This window comes from Entelurus aequoreus, linkage group LG25, assembly GCF_033978785.1.
Source record: "Entelurus aequoreus isolate RoL-2023_Sb linkage group LG25, RoL_Eaeq_v1.1, whole genome shotgun sequence".
Classification (NCBI taxonomy): Eukaryota; Metazoa; Chordata; class Actinopteri; order Syngnathiformes; family Syngnathidae; genus Entelurus; species Entelurus aequoreus.
In genome coordinates, this window is record NC_084755.1 from 40,798,799 (window position 1) to 40,823,689 (window position 24,891).

At 35.7% G+C, this 24,891-nt stretch overlaps 1 protein-coding gene across 1 annotated transcript in view; it reads left to right on the forward strand.

Annotated features, from left to right (window-relative positions):
* Nucleotides 1-24,891, forward strand: part of smurf2 (SMAD specific E3 ubiquitin protein ligase 2) — a 170,662-nt gene that overhangs the window by 118,298 nt on the left and 27,473 nt on the right. The window contains exons 12-14 of the mRNA XM_062037071.1: nt 7,454-7,655; nt 21,640-21,743; nt 22,024-22,138. Coding sequence (XP_061893055.1) covers nt 7,454-7,655; nt 21,640-21,743; nt 22,024-22,138 — 421 coding nt within the window. The remainder of the gene's footprint in view (nt 1-7,453; nt 7,656-21,639; nt 21,744-22,023; nt 22,139-24,891) is intronic.

Here is a 24,891-nt window from a genome sequence, read left to right on the forward strand (position 1 = left end):
TCAAAATTCTAAAATTAATCTTAATCAGGAAAAATTACTAATGATGTTCCATAAATTATTTTTTTAATTTTTTCAAAAAGATTCGAATTAGCTAGTTTTACTCTTCTTTTTTTCGGTTGAATTTTGAATTTTAAAGAGTCGAAATTGAAGATAAACTATGTTTCAAAATTTAATTGTCATTTTTTTTGTGTTTTCTCCTCTTTTAAACCCTTCAATTAAGTGTAAATATCATTCATTATTAATAATAACATAGAGTTAAAGGTAAATTGAGCAAATTGGCTATTTCTGGCAATTTATTGAAGTGTGTATCAAACTGGTAGCCCTTCGCATTAATCACTACCCAGGAAGTAGCTCTTGCTTTCAAAAAGGTTGCTGACCCCTGCTTTAGACATTTTAAATTGCCTTTCAAATGTCTATTCTTGCTGTTGGCTTTTATCAAATACATTCCCCCAAAAAATGTGACTTATACTCCAGTGCGACTTATATATGTTTTTTTTCCTTCTTTATTATGCATTTTCGGCCGGTGCGACTTATACTCCGAAAAATACGGTACAGTATTTTCCGGACTATAGATCACACCAGCATAAAAGCCGCACCCCTTAGATATTAGAAAAAAGATGTATTTTGTTTTCATGCATATATGTACGTGCTATCATGATGTAACGAGGCTAGCGTTGTTAGCATTAGCTAAGTTAGCATTATTAACTTATTTTTGTTTTGTTTCAGTTTTCACAAATTCCCCAGTAAATTCACCAGAAGGTCACTGTGGAGTCATTGAGTCTGTTTAGCTGATTGGAGAGCTAGCTTGCGCAGCTAGTGGGTCCATGACCATGACTGACGTTTTGTTTGATCAGCCGTTTTACTGCCCGTTTGGAGACAATCCAACATTTACAAAACATTTCTGTGTAAATAACTTATTTCACAACGCACATATCTGCAGCTTATGTATGGAGAAATATGTATTCGTTCTAAAATGTAGTGGGCGTGTCTTATTTAGCGGTGCACTGTATAGTCCGCAAAGTAGGGTTATTTTTATGTAGGTGAAAGTTGCCTTCCTCTCCCGCCCTCTGCTGGGTTTCTGGACGAGCCACTTCCCATCCCTCCCTCGGAGTCTAGTCTGCAGGAAATCAAGGGATCCAAGAAGAGTTCTTTGCAGTCCTCCGGGGCTCGCCGGGGCTAACAGGAAGTGATTGAAAAGACAAACTCAATTCCACTCGGCAGACGAGCCAAGTTGTCAATGCGATTATGGAGCATGCAGGCCATTTAAAGGATACTTGAGATGCATCAACTCAAGACTTCATCTCCTTTCTGAAAAGTTTTGACATAAACTAATGTCAAAAGCTTCTTTTATTTGCGACTTCCAGACTGACACGTGTTTTGCTCGTGTTTATGACCCTGCCCAGGGTCCAGCTACCCCCCACTCCAGTGCATAGTCCTGCCCCATAGAGGGCCTTTAGATTGTGCCATGCACCCCCACTTGTGGAGGTCCAAGAACACCTCCAAGTTCAAAAGTTGGATGCTTCCATTTCTTCCTGACCTAGCTGCAGATGTTTCTCTCTGTTGGATACTTCTCTGACACCTGACATTTGCTTTCAAGCTCATTTTGCTGTCGCTTCAAAGGGAAGTCACTCATTTAAGATGATATCACAATACAGTAGAGTTGTACGGTAATCTGGTACTAGTATAGCATCCTGGTACTAATCAATCCAAAACTGTACTACACTCTGTTTGAAAAGTACCGGCATTGCTGGCTTTTACGGGCAGAGGAGCATGTTGGGCAGCGCACACACACAGAGTACTTACAAGCAGACAGTGTGTAGACAGAAAAGGGAGAATGGACGCATGTTGGTGTAAAAAGTCAAGATAAAGGTGAAGTTATAACACTGAAACGCGGGTTAGCGGCTAACATCCATCCACAGTGTTTTAGCTACTTCTAAATCACTAATCCTGGCCTCCATGGCGACGAGTTAAGTAAGTTTCTTACAAGTAGCGTTATCACTGGAGGACGAGGAATAGCTAAACATGCTTCACTACACACCGTAGGAGGATACAATAGCTCACCGGCGTCACAATGTAAACAAATGCCATGGGTGGATCTACACCTGACATCCGCTGTAATGATACCAAGTACAGGAGCGTATCTAGTCGATACTACTATGATTACATCGATATTTTTTATCGTCACAAAATCTTTTTATTTTTTTAAAACTCATATGTTTATAAAGTCAGTAAATACGTGAGGACTTTGAATATGACCAATGTATGATCCTGTAACTACTTGGTATCGGATCCACACCTAAATGTGTGGTATCATCCAAAACTAATGTCAAGTATCAAAGAAGAGAAGAATAAGTGATTATTACATTTGAACAGAAGTGTAGATAGAACATGTTCAAACAGAAAATAAGCAGATATTAACAGTAAATGAACAAGTAGATGAATAATCCATTTTTACAGTTTGTCCCTCATAATGTGTACAAAATAATAGGTGTATAAATGACACAATATGTTACTGCAGACTAATTAGGAGTCTTTGTTTGTTTACTTACTACTAAAAGACAAGTTGTCTAGTATGTTCACTATTTTATTTAAGGACTAAATAACAATAATAAACATATGTTTCATGTACACTAACATTTTTTGTTACAATAAAGACAATAATGACATTTTTTTTGTGGTCCCCTTTATTTAGAAAAGTATCGAAAAACATTTTGGTACCGAGCCAACCTTAGTATGTACTAGGGATGTCCGATAATATCGGCCTGCGTTAAAATGTAATATCGGAAATTATCGGTATCGGTTTTTTTATTATCTGTATCGGTTTCTTTCTTTTTTTTTTATTCTTTTTTTTTTATTAAATCAACATAAAAAACACAAGATACACTTACAATTAGTGCACCAACCCAAAAAACCTCCCTCCCCCATTCACACTCATTCACACAAAAGGGTTGTTCTTTCTGTTATTAATATTCTGCTTCCTACATTATATATCAATATATATCAATACAGTCTGCAAGGTTCCTACATTATATATCAATATATATCAATACAGTCTGCAAGGTTCCTACATTATATATCAATATATATCAATACAGTCTGCAAGGGATACAGTCCGTAAGCACACATGATTGTGCGTGCTGCTGCTCCACTAATAGTACTAACCTTTAACACTTCATTTGACTCATTTTCATTAATTACTAGTTTCTATGTAACTGTTTTTATATTGTTTTACTTTCTTTTTTATTCAAGAAAATGTTTTTAATTTAGTTATCTTATTTTATTATTATTTTTAAAAAGTGCCTTATCTTCACCATACCTGGTTGTCCAAATTAGGCATAATAATGTGTTAATTCCACCACTGTATATATCGGTTGATATCGGTATCGGTAATTAAAGAGTTGGACAATATTGGAATATCGGCAAAAAGCCATTATCGGACATCCCTAGTATGTACAGTTACCAAAGTACTAGCAAGTTGATGTTTTCTTGCCTTTTTGCTCTTTCTTCACATTTGTACGTAGTCTACATGCGCACATACCCAAGTGTTCGCTGTCGGGTTGCATTCCACTGGACTTTAGGAGCACCTGTTGTCATTTCTCGGCCCTACAAAAAAAGGTTGTCCCTAGGGGTGTAACGGTACGTGTATTTGTATTGAACCGTTTCGGTACGGGGGTTCCGGTTCGGTTCGGAGGTGTACCGAACCAGTTTCCACACGGACATATTAAGTAGCGTACCGTAGGGATGATACTCGAAACCGGTTTTCCCGGTTGTTTGATAAGAAAAGAACCGAGTCCTCGGACTCGAATCCCTTTTTGAGAACCGGTACCCGTTATCGAGACCACTATAGTAAAGAAAAAGAGTTGATTCTTTATTGGAATCCCGTCTCGACCAGAAATGCTCCGTGGGACATCACAATAAATGGCGTCACGTAGCTCAGTCATTAGGCGCAGATAGCGAAAGCAGGAAAACAATGGACGGGAAAAAGCACTCCAAGGTGTAATAAAGTTCAAAACAAAAGCTATAATCCATCGAATAACTTTACTGAGAGATTTGAGCAGGGTACAAACACATGACCAACACTTTTACCACCAAGCGGAAACATAGCAACCAGGCTAGCAACGCACCTCCTTTACGGCAGCTGTCGCAACCTTCTTAAAGCAACCGCAGCACATACATATATATACAACACCGCAGCACATACATATATATACAACACCGCAGCACATACATATATATACAACACTGCAGCACATACATATATATACAACACTGCAGCACATACATATATATACAACACTGCAGCACATACATATATATACAACACTGCAGCACATACATATATATACAACACTGCAGCACATACATATATATACAACACCGCAGCACATACATATATATACAACACCGCAGCACATACATATATATACAACACTGCAGCACATACATATATATACAACACTGCAGCACATACATATATATACAACACTGCAGCACATACATATATATACAACACTGCAGCACATACATATATATACAACACCGCAGCACATACATATATATATACAACACATCTCCCTTTTTTAACTTTTGTTTTTCTTTCCTTGTAAACGTTACAAAATCACACTGTAGATGTGTTGTCTGTCTAATTATAAATAATGCAGACGAGGCGTGTTGGCTGAGTTCTTGACGTTTACTTTCACAGCGTGGCAACATGCAACACTTTTCGGGGCTACCGCGCATGCTCGTAACTCCCGTTGCATGCTGGGTAGTGTAGTTGTTATATTCTCTCGCTCATAACATTTTTCCCCCTATAAAGAAATAATGTTAACTCAATAAAGTGTATTTCTTTTTTTAGCTTTAACTTTTCATTTTTTTAGCATTGTAACCACATTTGCAAACAACTTTTCTCTTCATAGAATTTTCTTTCAATGAAGAAATAAAGTGCAAAAATGTCAAAGCATCATAACAAACAGTTATGTTCCAATAGCAGCAGAAGTGCACTTTTTGGAGAGCTGTATTATTTCCAGTTTTGTGCCCAAGGGACTGATTTTATTTAACACTATAGTATTATTTATACACCTATAGTGATCACAGAGACAGCTTGTTTTTGTGTTACTGTATATATTTGTTTCTCTGAAAAATCCCACTTAATATACTTTGGGTAACAACAGTCAATATTTATTTATTTTATTTATTTTTTTTAGGTGGGTAACAGTCAATATTTATTTATTTATTAGATTTTATTTTTTTATTATATAATAAAAGTGAGCTTTTGTCAAACCAAATATTGTGTGTTTTTTTCATATACAACAACCTATCTGGACTCCATAAGAGAATTGATAAGGAATCGGTTCGATAAGAGGATTCGATAATAGGCTCAAACTCGATAATTCCTTATCAAACATCATCCCTAGCGTAACGCACGTTGTGTAAACAATGCACACCGAGGCACAACACCCGGCATGCTAGCAGCTAACGGGCTAGGATAGACTGACCACACGTCCTCTTTTCACCGGACATGTCGTCTTTTGCGGAGTTTCTTAAATGCCTCAAATGTCCGGCATTTTGAGTTAGGGTTGCGTGTATTTTCAATGTACGTTCAGGGTTAAGAAGGGGTTAAAAACAAAACAAACAGCAGCATTGGTGAGGGAGGGGCAGAGACAGAGAGAGAGAGGCTCTGCTTTTTATCCATAGATTTATCACATTTCATGTTTTATTATCTATAGCAGGGGTGTCAAAAGTGTGCCCCGGAGGCCATTTGTGGCCCACAGCTAATGTTTTAAAGGCCCACGGCACATAAAAATACTATTCAAATAAACAAAAACATAACAAAAGTGAAATAAAAAAGCTTAAAGGCTAAATGTCATTTAGAAAAAGTTGCAATGTTGACTAATAAAACAAAGATGTTTTTTTTTCTTTCAAAGTGTCATTGCTCAAAACATAATATTGAATCAAAATCAATGTTATTATGAATTATTGACCTATCCAAGGTTCCCATTACTTCACATCAAATATTACACTCAGAAAGATATTTTTGGTGGAAGATTTTGCAAATTTGGTAAATAAATAACCAAAAAATGTATATTTTGTTGTTTTCTTACTGTACCGAAAATGTTGTGTACCATTACACCCCTAGTTGTCCCGATGTCAATATTTTGGTACCAGTACCAAAATGTATTTCCATATTTTTCTAAATAAAGGGGACCACAGAAGTATTCATTATTGTCTTTATTTGAACAAAAAATCTTAGTGTACATGAAACATATGTTTATTATTGCTTTATTATTCCTGGGGATTGGTACTTTTTAGAGGCGGTATAGTACTGAATATGATTAATTAGTACTGCGGTACTATAGTAGTACCAGTTGCAAAGTTGCAATGTTGACTAATAAAACAAAGCTGTTTTTTTTTCTTTCAAAGTGTCATTGCTCAAAACATAATATTGAATCAAAATCAATGTTATTATGAATTATTGACCTATCCAAGGTTCCCATTACTTCACATCAAATATTACACTAAGAAAAATACTTTTGGTGGAAGATTTTGCAAATTTGGTAAATAAATAACCAAAAAATGTATATTTTGTTGTTTTCTTACTGTACCGAAAATGAACCAAAACGTGACCTCTAAACTGAGGTACGTACCGAACCGAAAATGTTGTGTACCATTACACCCCTAGTTGTCCCGATATCAATATTTTGGTACCAGTACCAAAATGTATTTCCATATTTTTCTAAATAAAGGGGACCACAAAAAAAATCATTATTGTCTTTATTTGAACAAAAAATCTTAGTGTACATGAAACATATGTTTATTATTGCTTTATTATTCCTGGGGATTGGTACTTTTTAGAGGCGGTATAGTACTGAATATGATTCATTAGTACCGCGGTACTATAGTAGTACCAGTTGCAAAGTTGCAATGTTGACTAATAAAACAAAGCTGGTTTTTTTTCTTTCAAAGTGTCATTGCTCAAAACATAATATTGAATCAAAATCAATGTTATTATGAATTATTGACCTATGCAAGGTTCCCATTACTTCACATCAAATATTACACTCAGAAAGATATTTTTGGTGGAAGATTTTGCAAATTTGGTAAATAAATAACCAAAAAATGTATATTTTGTTGTTTTCTTACTGTACCGAAAATGTTGTGTACCATTACACCCCTAGTTGTCCCGATATCAATATTTTGGTACCAGTACCAAAATATATTTCCATATTTTTCTAAATAAAGGGGACCACAAAAAAAATCATTATTGTCTTTATTTGAACAAAAAATCTTAGTGTACATGAAACATATGTTTATTATTGCTTTATTATTCCTGGGGATTGGTACTTTTTAGAGGCGGTATAGTACTGAATATGATTCATTAGTAGTACCAGTATACTACTACAAAGTGACACAGTGGTCTTTCATAACATTTGTTTGCTTCCTGTGCCCCCCCCAGTCGCCAGAACCAGCTGAAGGAACAGGTCCAGCAGGCTCCGGTGTCCCCGGGTCAGCTCCCAGACGAGTCGGAGTGTCTCACGGTGCCCAAGTACAAGAGAGACCTTGTCCAGAAGCTGAAGATCCTCCGACAGGAACTCTCCCAGCAGCAGCCACAGGCCGGCCATTGTCGCATCGAAGTGTCCCGCGAGGAGATCTTTGAGGTGAGCAACGTCCGCCACACTTCCTGTTCTTTTCACAATAAAATACTTCTCTCCGCTAGTGATGTGCGGATCGATACCGATGTATCGTTACCGGATCTTTATGATCTAATATCGATCCTCAAATCAAAATATGGATACTTTTGATACTTTAGTTCAGGGCTGTCCAAACTTGTTCCACCTAGGGCCGCATGCTAAAAGGTCATATTGATATTTTTTTTATTTAAAAAATTCTAAAAACAAATGACTAAGTATATTATTATTAATTGTTAGTTACAACATTTTAACTTTTTCTCATTAATTACCAATTTTTTGGTTCTTTTTTAAAACATTTTTACAATTTAAAAAAAAAAAATAAATAACTAGAAAATGTTAATGGGCCTGTTATCTGTTAGCCCTTTAATGTTAGCATGCTAAATGACTGTCAGGTAAACAGTTGCAAAATTAGCTCAAAAAGCTTGCACTTTAATGGTAGCATGCTAAGGTTAACATGCTAACAGTTTGACATTATTATTAATGATTACCAAGTAATATGACTGCAAAGTGTATCGCTGCGGAATTAGAGAAAAAAAAGTCTAAAATTTGAAAAAAAAAGTTAGCACTTTATCTTTATAACTATTGATAGTTACAACATTTAACATTTTACATACCAATTTTTTGGTTCAAAAGGAGCTAGCTTAAAACATTACCATGCTTACATAAAATGTTTAACATTTAGCATGTGTGCTAACATTAACATGATGACAGTTAGCATGTTTCATATACCAAGTTATATGACTCTAAGGTGTATGGCTGCGGAATTACAGTCAAAAGTGTAAAATTAGCCCTTTAATGTTAGCATGCTAGCAGAGTAACGAGTGTCACATACCAGGTTAAATGACTGTCAGGTAAACACTTGCAAAATTAGCTCAAAAAGCTTGCACTTTAATGGTAGCATGCTAAGGTTAGCATGCTAACAGTTTGACATTATTATTAATGATTACCAAGTAATATGACTGCAAAGTGTATCGCTGCGGAATTAGAGAAAAAAGTGTAAAATTTGAAAAAAATAAGTTAGCACTTTATCTTTATAACTATTGATAGTTACAACATTTTAACTTTTTCTCATTACTTACCAATTTTTTGGTTCAAAAGGAGCTACAGAGCTAGCTTAAAACATTACCATGCTTACATAAAATGTTTAACATTTAGCATGTGTGCTAAAGTTAGCATGATAACAGTTAGCATGTTTCGTATACCAAGTTATATGACTCTAAGGTGTATGGCTGCGGAATTAGAGTCAAAAGTGTAAAATTAGCCCTTTAATGTTAGCATGCTAACAGAGTAACGAGTGTCACATACCAGGTTAAATGACTGTCAGGTTAAATGCAAAATTAGCTCAAAAAGCTTGCACTTTAATGCTAGCATGCTAAGATTAACATGCTAACAGTTAGCTTGTTTGACATTATTATTAATTATTACCAAGTAATATAACTGCAAAGTGTATCGCTGCGGAATTAGAGAAAAAAGTGTAAAAATTTGGGGGAAAAAGTTAGCATTTTATCTTTATAACTATCGATAGTTACATTTTAACTTTTTCTCATTACTTTCTTTTTTTCTTCCATTTTTACGATTGTTCTTTTCCCAAAGTAAGAATAGAATAAATAATAATATGATTATTTGAATAACCTAATGTGTCAAACATTTTGCCTGTAAGAAAATATTAACAGTGTTTATTATTGTTGTTGTAATTCTTCTAATTCATGTATTGGTTAGTCTTTGGTTGTTTAATTAACAAAGCAAACTTTGTATTTTAAATATATTTCATTTTTATTTTGAGAGCTTCTAATAATTTCTATCAGGAGAGTTTCCTACCAAGGACCACATCCTGAAAAGAACATTTTTATATTATTTTTATGTATTATTTTAAATGCACAAAAAGGACAAAACTTAGTGTTACAGATGACTTAATTGTATTATTATTTATTTCAAAATGTCGGCTGTTTCTCATCACATTCTGATGTGGTGATTTTTTTTCCGGTGGTTTCTTAGATATGTTGTTATTTAAAAAGAGACAACATCTAAAATTCTAGCAGACATAAAGTATCGGGATTGCATCGATACGGCCAATACCAGTCTGAATTTTACTTGGTATCGGACCAAGAAGAAAATCCCTGGTATCGCACATCACCACTGGGTGATAGAGGTAATCAAACATTCTATAAATAAAACAGTAAAGCGGATTAAAGGAATAACATTTATGACATAAACTATATTATATCAAATTCACTTTTTTTCTTAGGGTTGTCTCGATACCAAAATGTATTTTGATACTTTGCGATACTTTTCTAAATAAAGGGGACCACAAAAAATGTCATTATTGTCTTTATTGGAACAAAAAATGTTAGTGTACATGAAACATATGTTTATTATTGTACTTTAGTCCTTAAATAAAATAGTGAACATACTAGACAACTTGTCTTTTAGTAGTAAGTAAACAAACAAAGACTCCTAATTAGTCTGCAGTAACATATTGTGTCATTTATACACCTATTATTTTGTACACATTATGAGGGACAAACTGTAGTAAATGGATTATTAATCTACTTGTTCATTTACTGTTAATATCTGCTTATTTTCTGTTTGAACATGTTCTATCTACACTTCTGTTCAAATGTAATAATCACTTATTCTTCTCTTCTTTGATACTTGACATTAGTTTTGGATGATACCACACATTTAGGTGTCGATCTGATACCAAGTAGTTACAGGATCATACATTGGTCATATTCAAAGTCCTCATGTGTCCAGGGACATATTTACTGACTTTATAAACATAATAGAGATTTTTAAAAAAGGAAAAAATATCGATGTAATCATAGTAGTATCAACTAAATACGCTCTTGTACTTGGTATCATTACAGTGGATGTCAGGTGTAGATCCACCCATGGCATTTGTTTACATTGTGACGGGGGTGAGCTATTGTATCCTCCTACGGTGTGTAGTGAAGCATGTTTAGCTATTCCTCGTCCTCCAGTGATAATAATACTTGTAAAAACTCACTTTGTGGCCATGGAGGCCAGGATTAGTGATTTAGAAGTAGCTAAAACACTGTGGATGGACGTTAGCCGCTAGCTAGCTAGCCATGTGTTAAAGCAGCTCTTCCTGAGGGTGTTTCAGTGTTATAACTTCACCTTTATCTTGACTTTTTACACCAAAATGCGTCCATTCTCCCTTTTCTGTCTACACACTGTGTCTGCTTGTAAGTACTCTGTGTGTGTGCGCTGCCCAACATGCTCCTCTGCTCGTAAAACCAGCAATGTCACCACGTGACGACGCGCCTGATTAAAAATAAATAAGTGGTGAAGCGGTACTTGTCAAACAGAGTTTAGTACAGTTTTTGATTCCTCAGTACTGTGAGACTATACTAGTACCAGTAAACTGTACAGTACTGAGACTATACTAGTACCAGTAAACTGTACAAGTCTAGTGGGAATGCTTGGACATTCACACAATGACAAGTGTAATGCGCCTTACAATCTGGTGCACCTTACGTGTGAAAACAGACCTCACCTGTCTCCTGTAGATGACCTCATGTTATCAGACGCTGCAGGTGAGGCACATCTGGCTCTAGTTAGGTACTGTAAGTGTTCCAGGGTGTTTGAAGTCATGTCTGACTGAGACCTGCAGGTGTTACTTCCCAATGCAGGAGTGAGCAACAACACCTGCAACGCACTCATAAAGCCTGAGCAGGAATGTGCTGGAATGTGTTCATGTGAAGGAAGACATTTTAGTTGTCTGAGAGAAGGCTGAAGCATTCGTGACTTGAAGGTGTCGGGAGAGATAACACCTTCCTGTTGTCCGCACGCGCTGAACACTTTATTAGTACAACTAATCCACTTTCAGTCAGGCTGCCCTTAATACTGCCTGCACACCTCCCTGCAACTACATGAGCTGTCAATCATCCAATGCTGACACAATGTAAGAATACTTGGAATCTTGAACACTTTGAATTTCCAGGAAAACCGGAATTTGGTGTGGAACTTGGAAAAGTGATAGTTTGAATGTCCAGGATGAGTGGAATGTGTTGATGTTGGAATGGTTTGAATAGGTTGAAAAATGTGGGAATTGTGCAACTTGGAAAAATGTCCCATTCGTTTCAGTGGGAACTTCCTGGAAATTTGGTAATTTCAGGAAAAGCGGGATTTAAAAAAAATGATTATGAGCATGAATGTCCTGAATGAGCTGAATTGGTTGGTGTTTAAATCAGTCAAGAAATGTTGAAGTAGTAACATGTTGAATTGAGAAATGGTATTACAGAATTCCTGGAATTTTGGGAAAACTGGGAATTTTTCCAGTTCAAAAAACAACTTTGTTTTTTGTCCTGATTAAGAGGAATGTTTGGACGGTGGAACGCTTGAAGTGGGTTGAAAATGTGGAAGGAGTAGTCGACAGAAAAAAGGGTGAAAAAAAGGGAATTCCTGGAATTATTTAGAACTTAGAAAAAATGATAGTTTGAACGTCCAGGATGGGTGGAATGTGTTGAAGGTGGAATGGTTTGAATAGGTTGAAAAATGTGGGAATTGTGCAACTTGGGAAAATGTCCCATTCATTTCAGTGGGAACTTCCTGGAAATTTGGGAATTTCAGGAAAAGCGGGATTTTTGGAAAATGATTATAAGCATGAATGTCCTGAATGAGCTGAATTGGTTGGTGTTTAAATCGGTCAAGAAATGTTGAAGTAGTAACATGTTGAATTGAAAAATGGTATTGCAGAATTCCTGGAATTTTGGGAAAACTGGGAATTTTTCCAGTTCAAAAAACAACTTTGTTTTTTGTCCTGATTAAGAGGAATGTTTGGACAGTGGAACGCTTGAAGTGGGTTGAAAATGTGGAAGGAGTAGTCGACATAAAAAAGGGTGAAAAAAGGTTTGGAAAAAAAAGGTAATTCTGCGAATTCCTGGAATTATTTTGAACTTGAAAAAATGATAGTTTGAATGTCCAGGATGAATGAAAAGGGTGGAAGGTGGAATGGTTTGAAACGGTTGAAAAATTTGGAAATTGTAGAACTTGGAAAAATGTCCCATTCATTTCAGTGGGATCTTCCTGGAAATTTGGGGATTTCAGGACAAGCGGGGTTTTTTTGGAAAATGATTATGAGCATGAATGTCCTGAATGAGCTGAATTGGTTGGTGTTTAAATCGGTGAAGAAATGTTGAAGTAGTAACATGTTGAATTGAGAAATGGTATTATGGAATTCCTGGAATTTTGGGAAAACTGGGAATTTTTCCAGTTCAAAAAACAACTTTGTTTTTTGTCCTGATTAAGAGGAATGTTTTGACCGTGGAACGCTTGAAGTGGGTTGAAAATGTGGAAGGAGTAGTCGACATAAACAAGGTTTGGGAAAAAAAGGTAATTCTGGGAATTCCTGGAATTATTTTGAACTTGAAAAAATGATAGTTTGAATGTCCAGGATGGGTGGAATGTGTTGAAGGTGGAATGGTTTGAATAGGTTGAAAAATGTGGGAATTGTGCAACTTGGAAAAATGTCCCATTCGTTTCAGTGGGAACTTCCTGGAAATGTGGTAATTTCAGGAAAAGCGGGATTTAAAAAAAATATGATTATGAGCATGAATGTCTTGAATGAGCTGAACTGGTTGGTGTTGGAATCAGTCAAGAAATGTTGAAGTAGTAACATGTTGAATTGAGAAATGGTATTACAGAATTCCTGGAATTTTGGGAAAACTGGGAATTTTTCCAGTTCAAAAAACAACTTTGTTTTTTGTCCTGATTAAGAGGAATGTTTTGACGGTGGAACGCTTGAAGTGGGTTGACAAATGTGGAAGGAGTAGTCGACATAAAAAAGGGTGAAAAAAAGGGAATTCTGGGAATTCCTGGAATTATTTAGAACTCGGAAAAACTGATAGTTTGAATGTCCAGGATGAGTGGAATGTGTTGAAGGTGGAATGGTTTGAATAGGTTGAAAAATGTGGGAATTGTGCAACTTGGGAAAATGTCCCATTCATTTCAGTGGGAACGTCCTGGAAATTTGGGCATTTCAGGAAAAGCGGGATTTTTTTGGAAAATGATTATGAGCATGAATGTCCTGAATGAGCTGAATTGGTTGGTGTTTAAATCGGTCAAGAAATGTTGAAGTAGTAACATGTTGAATTGAGAAATGGTATTACAGAATTCCTGGAATTTTGGGAAAACTGGGAATTTTTCCAGTTCAAAAAACAACTTTGTTTTTTGTCCTGATTAAGAGGAATGTTTGGACGGTGGAACGCTTGAAGTGGGTTGAAAATGTGGAAGGAGTAGTCGACAGAAAAAAGGGTGAAAAAAAGGGAATTCCTGGAATTATTTAGAACTTAGAAAAAATGATAGTTTGAACGTCCAGGATGGGTGGAATGTGTTGAAGGTGGAATGGTTTGAATAGGTTGAAAAATGTGGGAATTGTGCAACTTGGGAAAATGTCCCATTCATTTCAGTGGGAACTTCCTGGAAATTTGGGAATTTCAGGAAAAGCGGGATTTTTGGAAAATGATTATAAGCATGAATGTCCTGAATGAGCTGAATTGGTTGGTGTTTAAATCGGTCAAGAAATGTTGAAGTAGTAACATGTTGAATTGAAAAATGGTATTGCAGAATTCCTGGAATTTTGGGAAAACTGGGAATTTTTCCAGTTCAAAAAACAACTTTGTTTTTTGTCCTGATTAAGAGGAATGTTTGGACAGTGGAACGCTTGAAGTGGGTTGAAAATGTGGAAGGAGTAGTCGACATAAAAAAGGGTGAAAAAAGGTTTGGAAAAAAAAGGTAATTCTGCGAATTCCTGGAATTATTTTGAACTTGAAAAAATGATAGTTTGAATGTCCAGGATGAATGAAAAGGGTGGAAGGTGGAATGGTTTGAAACGGTTGAAAAATTTGGAAATTGTAGAACTTGGAAAAATGTCCCATTCATTTCAGTGGGATCTTCCTGGAAATTTGGGGATTTCAGGACAAGCGGGGTTTTTTTGGAAAATGATTATGAGCATGAATGTCCTGAATGAGCTGAATTGGTTGGTGTTTAAATCGGTGAAGAAATGTTGAAGTAGTAACATGTTGAATTGAGAAATGGTATTATGGAATTCCTGGAATTTTGGGAAAACTGGGAATTTTTCCAGTTCAAAAAACAACTTTGTTTTTTGTCCTGATTAAGAGGAATGTTTTGACCGTGGAACGCTTGAAGTGGGTTGAAAATGTGGAAGGAGTAGTCGACATAAACAAGGTTTGGGAAAAAAAGGTAATTCTGGGAATTCCTGGAATTATTTTGAACTTGAAAAAATGATAGTTTGAATGTCCAGGATGGGTGGAATGTGTTGAAGGTGGAATGGTTTGAATAGGTTGAAAAATGTGGGAATTGTGCAACTTGGAAAAATGTCCCATTCGTTTCAGTGGGAACTTCCTGGAAATGTGGTAATTTCAGGAAAAGCGGGATTTAAAAAAAATATGATTATGAGCATGAATGTCTTGAATGAGCTGAACTGGTTGGTGTTGGAATCAGTCAAGAAATGTTGAAGTAGTAACATGTTGAATTGAGAAATGGTATTACAGAATTCCTGGAATTTTGGGAAAACTGGGAATTTTTCCAGTTCAAAAAACAACTTTGTTTTTTGTCCTGATTAAGAGGAATGTTTTGACGGTGGAACGCTTGAAGTGGGTTGACAAATGTGGAAGGAGTAGTCGACATAAAAAAGGGTGAAAAAAAGGGAATTCTGGGAATTCCTGGAATTATTTAGAACTCGGAAAAACTGATAGTTTGAATGTCCAGGATGAGTGGAATGTGTTGAAGGTGGAATGGTTTGAATAGGTTGAAAAATGTGGGAATTGTGCAACTTGGGAAAATGTCCCATTCATTTCAGTGGGAACGTCCTGGAAATTTGGGCATTTCAGGAAAAGCGGGATTTTTTTGGAAAATGATTATGAGCATGAATGTCCTGAATGAGCTGAATTGGTTGGTGTTTAAATCGGTCAAGAAATGTTGAAGTAGTAAGAGTTTTTCAATTGATGAATGCTATTACAGAATTCCGGGAAAACCGGAAATTTTTCCAGTTCAAAAAACAACTTTGTTTTTTGTCCTGATTAAGAGGAATGTTTGGACGGTGGAACGCTTGAAGTGGGTTGAAAATGTGGAAGGAGTAGTCGCCAGAAAAAAGGGTGAAAGAAAGGGAATTCCTGGAATTATTTACAACTTAGAAAAGTGATAGTTTGAACGTCCAGGATGAGTGGAATGTGTTGAAGGTGGAATGGTTTGAATAGGTTGAAAAATGTGGAATTGTGCAACTTGGAAAAATGTCCCATTCATTTCAGTGGGAACTTCCTGGAAATGTGGTAATTTCAGGAAAAGCGGGATTTAAAAAAAATATGATTATGAGCATGAATGTCCTGAATGAGTTGAATTGGTTGGTGTTTAAATCGGTGAAGAAATGTTGAAGTAGTAACATGTTGAATTGAGAAATGGTATTACAGAATTCCTGGAATTTTGGGAAAACTGGGAATTTTTCCAGTTCAAAAAACAACTTTGTTTTTTGTCCTGATTAAGAGGAATGTTTGGACGGTGGAACGCTTGAAGTGGGTTGAAAATGTGGAAGGAGTAGTCGACAGAAAAAAGGGTGAAAAAAGGTTTGTAAAAAAAAAGGTAATTCTGCGAATTCCTGGAATTATTTTGAACTTGAAAAAATGATAGTTTGAGTCCAGGATGGGTGGAATGTGTGGAAGGTGGAATGGTTTGAATAGGTTGAAAAATGTGGAAATTGTGCAACTTGGAAAAATGTCCCATTCGTTTCAGTGGGAACTTCCTGGAAATTTGGGCATTTCAGGACAAGCGGGATTTTTTTGGAAAATGATTATGAGCATGAATGTCCTGAATGAGCTGAACTGGTTGGTGTTTAAATCAGTCAAGAAATGTTGAAGTAGTAACATGTTGAATTGAGAAATGGTATTACAGAATTCCTGGAATTTTGGGAAAACTGGGAATTTTTCCAGTTCAAAAAACAAATTTGTTTTTTGTCCTGATTAGGAGGAATGTTTGGACGGTGGAACGCTTGAAGTGGGTTGAAAATGTGGAAGGAGTAGTCGACATAAAAAAGGGTGAAAAAAGGTTTGGAAAAAAAGGTAATTCTGGGAATTCCTGGAATTATTTGAACTTGAAAAAATGATAGTTTGAACGTCCAGGATGAGTGGAATGTGTTGAAGGTGGAATGGTTTGAATAGGTTGAAAAATGTGGGAATTGTGCAACTTGGGAAAATGTCCCATTCGTTTCAGTGGGATCTTCCTGGAAATTTGAGAATTTCAGGAAAAGCAGTATTTTTTTGGAGAATGATTATGAGCATGAATGAGCTGAATGAGCTGAACTGGTTGGTGTTTAAATCAGTCAAGAAATGTTGAAGTAGTAACATGTTGAATTGAGAAATGGTATTACGGAATTCCTGGAATTTTGGGAAAACTGGGAATTTTTCCAGTTCAAAAAACAACTTTGTTTTTTGTCCTGATTAAGAGGAATGTTTTGACGGTGGAACGCTTGAAGTGGGTTGAAAATGTGGAAGGAGTAGTTGACATAAAAAAGGGTGAAAAAAAGGGAATTCCTGGAATTATTTAGAACTCGGAAAAAATTATAGTTTGAAAGTCCAGGGTGAGTGGAATATGTTGATGTTGGAATGGTTTGAATAGCTTGAAAAATGTGGGAATTGTGCATCTTGGAAAAATGTCCCATACATTTCAGTGGGAACTTCCTGGAAATTTGGGCATTTCAGGAAAAGCGGGATTTTTTTGGAAAATGATTATGAGCATGAATGTCCTGAATGAGCTGAATTGGTTGGTGTTTAAATCGGTCAAGAAATGTTGAAGTAGTAACATGTTGAATTGAGAAATGGTATTACAGAATTCCTGGAATTTTGGGAAAACTGGGAATTTTTCCAGTTCAAAAAACAACTTTGTTTTTTGTCCTGATTAAGAGGAATGTTTTGACGGTGGAACGCTTGAAGTGGGTTGAAAATGTGGAAGGAGTAGTCGCCAGAAAAAAGGTTTGGGAAAAAAAGGTAATTCTGGGAATTCCTGGAATTATTTTGAACTTGAAAAAATGATAGTTTGAATGTCCAGGATGAATGAAAAGGGTGGAAGGTGGAATGGTTTGAAACGGTTGAAAAATTTGGAAATTGTACAACTTGGAAAAATGTCCCATTCATTTCAGTGGGATCTTCCTGGAAATTTGGGGATTTCAGGACAAGCGGGGTTTTTTTGGAAAATGATTATGAGCATGAATGTCCTGAATGAGCTGAATTGGTTGGTGTTTAATTCGGTCAAGAAATGTTGAAGTAGTAAGAGTTTTTCAATTGAGAAATGGTATTACGGAATTTCAGGAAAACAGGGAATTTTTCCATTTTAAAAAACAACTTTGTTTTTTGTCCTGATTAAGAGGAATGTTTGGACAGTGGAACGCTTGAAGTGGGTTGAAAATGTGGAAGGAGTAGTCGACAGAAAAAAGGGTTAAAAAAAAAAATGAATTCCTGGAATTATTTAGAACTTAGAAAAGTGATAGTTTGAATGTCCAGGATGAGTGGAATGTATTGAAGGTGGAATGGTTTGAATAGCTTGAAAAATGTGGGAATTGTGCAACTTGGAAAAATGTCCCATTCATTTCAGTGGGAGCTTCCTGGAAATGTGGTAATTTCAGGAAAAGCGGGATTTAAAAAAAAAAAGATTATGAGCATGAATGTCCTGAATGAGCTGAATTGGTTGGTGTTGGAATTGTTTAAATCGGTGAAGAAATGTTGAAGTAGTAACATGTTGAATTGAGAAATGGTATTGCAGAATTCCTGGAATTTTGGGAAAACTGGGAATTTTTCCAGTTCAAAAAACAACTTTGTTTTTTGTCCTGATTAAGAGGAATGTTTGGACGGTGGAACGCTTGAAGTGGGTTGAAAAATGTGGAAGGAGTAGTCGCCAGAAAAAAGGTTTGGGAAAAAAAGGTAATTCTGGGAATTCCTGGAATTATTTTGAACTTGAAAAAATGATAGTTTGAACGTCCAGGATGAGTGGAATGTGTTGATGTTGGAATGGTTTGAATAGGTTGAAAAATGTGGGAATTGTGCAACTTGGGAAAATGTCCCATTCATTTCAGTGGGAACTTCCTGGAAATTTGACAATTTCAGGAAAAAGCAGTATTTTTTTTGGAAAATGATTATGAGCATGAATGTCCTGAATGAGCTGAACTGGTTGGTGTTTAAATCAGTCAAGAAATGTTGAAGTAGTAACATGTTGAATTGAGAAATGGTATTACAGAATTCCTGGAATTTTGGGAAAACTGGGAATTTTTCTAGTTCAAAAAACAACTTTGTTTTTTGTCCTGATTAAGAGGAATGTTTGGACAGTGGAACGCTTGAAGTGGGTTGAAAATGTGGAAGGAGTAGTCGACATAAAAAAGGTTTGGGAAAAAAAGGTAATTCTGGGAATTCCTGGAATTATTTTGAACTTGAAAAAATGATAGTTTGAACGTCCAGGATGGGTGGAATGTGTTGAAGGTGGAATGGTTTGAATAGGTTGAAAAATGTGGGAATTGTGCAACTTGGGAAAATGTCCCATTCGTTTCAGTGGGAACTTCCTGGAAATTTGGGCATTTCAGGAAAAAGCGGTATTTTTTTGGAAAATGATTATGAGCATGAATTTCCTGAATGAGCTGAATTGGTTGGTGTTTAAATCAGTCAAGAAATGTTGAAGTAGTAACATGTTGAATTGAGAAATGGTATTATGGAATTCCTGGAATTTTGGGAAAACTGGGAATTTTTCCAGTTCAAAAAACAACTTTGTTTTTTGTCCTGATTAAGAGGAATGTTTTGACCGTGGAACGCTTGAAGTGGGTTGAAAAATGTGGAAGGAGTAGTCGCCAGAAAAAAGGTTTGGGAAAAAAAGGTAATTCTGGGAATTCCTGGAATTATTTTGAACTTGAAAAAATGATAGTTTGAATGTCCAGGATGAGTGGAATGTGTTGATGTTGGAATGGTTTGAATAGCTTGAAAAATGTGGGAATTGTGCAACTTGGGAAAATGTCCCATTCATTTCAGTGGGAACTTCCTGGAAATTTGGGCATTTCAGGAAAAGCGGGATTTTTTTGGAAAATGATTATGAGCATGAATGTCCTGAATGAGCTGAATTGGTTGGTGTTTAAATCGGTAAAGAAATGTTGAAGTAGTAAGAGTTTTTCAATTGAGAAATGGTATTACGGAATTTCAGGAAAACTGGGAATTTTTCCAGTTCAAAAAACAACTTTGTTTTTTGTCCTGATTAAGAGGAATGTTTGGACGGTGGAACGCTTGAAGTGGGTTGACAAATGTGGAAGGAGTAGTCGCCAGAAAAAAGGGTGAAAAAAGGGAATTCCTGGAATTATTTACAACTTAGAAAAGTGATAGTTTGAATGTCCAGGATGGGTGGAATGTGTTGAAGGTGGAATGGTTTGAATAGCTTGAAAAATGTGGGAATTGTGCAACTTGGAAAAATGTCCCATTCATTTCAGTGGGAACTTCCTGGAAATGTGGTAATTTCAGGAAAAGCGGGATTTAAAAAAAATGATTATGAGCATGAATGTCCTGAATGAGTTTAATTGGTTGGTGTTTAAATCAGTCAAGAAATGTTGAAGTAGTAACATGTTGAATTGAGAAATGGTATTACAGAATTCCTGGAATTTTGGGAAAACTGGGAATGTTTCCAGTTCAAAAAACAACTTTGTTTTTTGTCCTGATTAAGAGGAATGTTTGGACGGTGGAACGCTTGAAGTGGGTTGAAAAATGTGGAAGGAGTAGTAAGTGTCTATATTAGCTATTTTAGCCTACTATCAAAATGACTTTAAAAGACTTATATAAGTGTTATAATGAAGACAACACATGATGTAAGTGTCTATGTTAGCTATATTAGCCTACTATCAAAATGACTTTAAAAGTCTTATATAAGTGTTATAATGAAGACAACACATGATGTAAGTGTCTATATTAGCTATATTAGCCTACTATCAAAATGACTTTAAAAGTCTTATATAAGTGTTATAATGAAGACAACACATGATGTAAGTGTCTATATTAGCTATATTAGCCTACTATATTATATTAGCTGACACAAATCTTAGTTGACAGAAATGTTGAAATGTAATATTTATTCTACACATTTTTACAACATTGGAAAACATTAGTAAAACTTCTCAGAAGGTGAGATAACTCCTGGAAATGACAAAGGTATAGATGTGTGTGTCCAAGTTAAAGGAAACATCTTCTAGTGGATTTATTACAATCTTTGCAAGCTGGGTAACGTTTGCTGTGGTCTGGAACAACATGGTAACATTTGCTGTGGTCTGGAACAACATGGCACACAAACAACTATTATAAATGCAGCCAATTTTACATACAGATAATATAAATTAAACACACAGAGGACATAAGTAAAGGAAATTAAATAAACTCAAAGATAGCTACAAAAAGGCATAATGATGCAATATGTACATACAGCTAGCCTAAATAGCATGTTAGCATGGATTAGCTTGCAAATATGCCTGATTAGCACTCCAACAAGTCAATAACATCAACAAAGCTTACCTTTGTGCATTCACGCACAGCATAAAACGTTTGGTGGACAAAATGAGACAAAAGAGTGGCATAAAACACGTCTTTCCGTGGCAGCGTCGGAGAAAGTTGTACATGTAAACAAACTACGGTGAGTTCAAGGACCGCCGAAATAAGTAGGACAAACCGGCGCTCGCCAAATCCTCTCATCCGTGAAGCATGTTTAATATAAACACTGGGGTTTATAACAATGAGGTGTCATGTTTGTCCTCCTACACAAACCTTGTTCAAAATCTATTTTCACCCCCATCTTTTTACATTTTCATACGTTGTTGAACAAGGGAGCCACTAGGGCGGCGCTAAAGAGCGGTGACGCCATGAGTGAGGAGACTCTGACACGGAGGATGTGTGTGATTGCCCCGCAGGAATCCTATCGGCAGGTGATGAAGATGAGGCCCAAGGACCTGTGGAAAAGGCTCATGGTGAAATTCCGTGGGGAAGAAGGACTGGACTATGGAGGCGTGGCTAGGTGAGATGCTTGTAGTCCACCATGACATTAAACTGGACTATGGAGGCGTGGCTAGGTGAGATGCTTGTAGTCCACCATGACATTAAACTGGACTATGGAGGCGTGGCTAGGTGAGATGCTTGTAGTCCACCATGACATTAAACTGGACTATGGAGGCGTGGCTAGGTGAGATGCTTGTAGTCCACCATGACATTAAACTGGACTATGGAGGCGTGGCTAGGTGAGATGCTTATAGTCCACGGTGACATTAAACTGGACTAAACTGGAGCCGTCTGTCTAGAGAGTGGCTCTACCTGCTGTCACATGAGATGCTGAACCCGTACTACGGTCTGTTCCAATACTCCCGAGACGACATCTACACTCTGCAGATCAACCCGGACTCTGCTGTCAACCCTGTGAGTCCTTTCTAGAACATGCCTTGTTGCTATGGAGACCGATGGTTCTGCTATTGAAACTGAACCTGGTCCTTTAGACCACAGCTTTTGTCACCAAGTACCAAACACTTGGCTCTCATAGTACCACCATGATTATTAGTTATTACTAACACCATGTAGTGTTATTAGTTATTACTAACACAATGTAGTGTTATTAGTTATTACTAACACAATGTAGTGTTATTAGTTATTACTAACACAATGTAGTGTTATTAGTTATTACTAACACCATGTAGTGTTATTAGTTATTACTAACACAATGTAGTGTTATTAGTTATTACTAACACAATGTAGTGTTATTAGTTATTACTAACACAATGTAGTGTTATTAGTTATTACTAACACCATGTAGTGTTATTAGTTATTACTAACACAATGTAGTGTTATTAGTTATTACTAACACAATGTAGTGTTATTAGTTATTACCAACACAAAGTAGTGTTATTAGTTATTACTAACACAATGTAGTGTTATTAGTTATTACTAACACCATTTCAGCTCCTTCTCATTACATTATGTAATTTATTATTTTTTTACATTTTTACCTTTGTTTTTTTCCCCATGTAATAATTAATTATGGTACACTTTGTCACCTGTAACAAAAAACTGACCCCCGTATTTATCCGGACTACAGAGCACAGAGGTATATAACCACACCCACTAATTGTTGGGGTAAACATTTTTTTCCATATACAAGCCGCAAATATATACGTTGTGAAATCAGTTATTTACACGAAAATATTTTGTAAATGTTTATTTACGTACCTTAATTGTTTCCAAACGGTGTCTGTAACACGGCAGTAAAACGGCTGATGAAACAAAACGAAAGTCATCGTCATGGACCCACTAGCTGCGGAAGTTCAAGATTCATAATTGTAGAGTCGAGAGTTTAAAAAAAAACCCAGAGATAATTGAAATTCATAATTTTGGGAGTCAAGAGTAAAAAAACAAAAACAGACCAAAAAAACAGGAGAAAATCATTCAAATTCATAATTGTAGAGTCGAAAGTTGAAAAAACAAAACCCGGAGAAAATAGTTAAAATTCATAATTGTGGAGTCAAGAGTAAAAAATAAATAAATAAATAAATAAATAAAAAATGGAGAAAATCATTAAAATTCATAATTGTAGAGTTGAGAGTTGAAAAAAATACTCTTGAGAAAATAGTTCAAATTCATAATTTTGTTAAGAGTAAAAAAAAAATTAAAAAAACCTGGAGAAAATAATTAAAATTCATAATTTTGTAGTCAAGAGTATAGAAAAAAACAAACAACAAACAGGAGAAAATCAATACAATTCATAATTGTAGAGTCGAGAGTTAAAAAAAAACAACAACAAAAAGTTAAATAATTAAAATTCATAATTTTGTGAGTCAATAGTAAAAAACAAACAAACAAAAAAAACCTGGAGAAAATCATTAAAATTCCTAATTGTAGAGTTGAGACAAAAATTTAAAAAATGAAAATAATTAAAATTCGTAATTGTGGAGTCGAGACTTAAACAAAAATCAGTTAAACAGACTCAACTCTACGGGGACGTTTTGGTGAATTTATGAAAGTGAAACAACACAAAAAGAATGCAATTATAAGTTAATAATAATAACACAGACAGTTGTAGACCTGTTAGCATATTAGCTCATACTAACGACGCTAGCTTCAGTACATTATGATAGCACGTACAAAAATGCATGAAAACACTCCTACAGACATCACACATGGGACACTTTAGTAAGTATGAATAGTTTTAGTTATATTGTAAAACTTACAAACGTTGCTTGGAGTGATGAATGAAGACTCCATACGAGTAGAAACGCTATGGACGACCAGAAGACTGAACATCACTTCCTACTTCCGGTTGAAAGCTTTAAACAGCTGGAAGCACATTTAGCACCAACAGTGAGTGAACTTGTCCAAACAATAACACAACTTTTAAGTGTATTTGCATGGTCGCTATTTGCTTTATGGCCGTCAGCGAAGAAACATCCACAAATTCGCCACAAGCCACACCGTTTTATAAGCCACAGGGTTCAAAACGTAGGGAAAAATTAGTCAGGAATTGACGTTAAGTTTTGTCTTCAAATACTAATGTACTGTCTTGTCTGTTTTTAGCTTTTCTTTTTACAAAATTTAAGTATATGAAAATGCTCTTTTTAGTATGTGGCCCTTGGTGAAAAAGTTAGGACACCCCTATGTTAATATACATGCAATCATTCTTTGTTAGAAGAAGAAGTCTGGTCATTAGGGAGTAGAGAAATAAAAGCATGAAGAGGTTGTACTTCAAAATGAACTATGAAAACACATCGCACAGTCCTGAGTGGCAAAACTGAAAGTAAACAATAGATGTGACTAAAGGTGTGTGTGTGTGTGTGTGTGTGTCTGTGTGTCCTGTCCAGGAGCACCTGTCTTACTTTCACTTTGTGGGCACATCATGGTTTAAAACAAAATAAAAAGTAAATAATTACAATTACAAAAAAAAACCTGGAGAAAATAATTAAAATTGATAATTGTAGTGTTGAGAGTAAAAAAAAAAAAACAACAACCCAGAGATAATTGAAATTCATCATTTTTAGAGTCAAGAGTAAAAAAAAATAAAAAACCTGGAGAAAATCATTAAAATTCATAATTGTAGAGTTGAGAGTTGGAAAATACACATTGGACAGTCCTGAGTGGCAAAACTGAAAGTAAATAAAGGATGTGACTCAAAGTGTGTGTGTGTG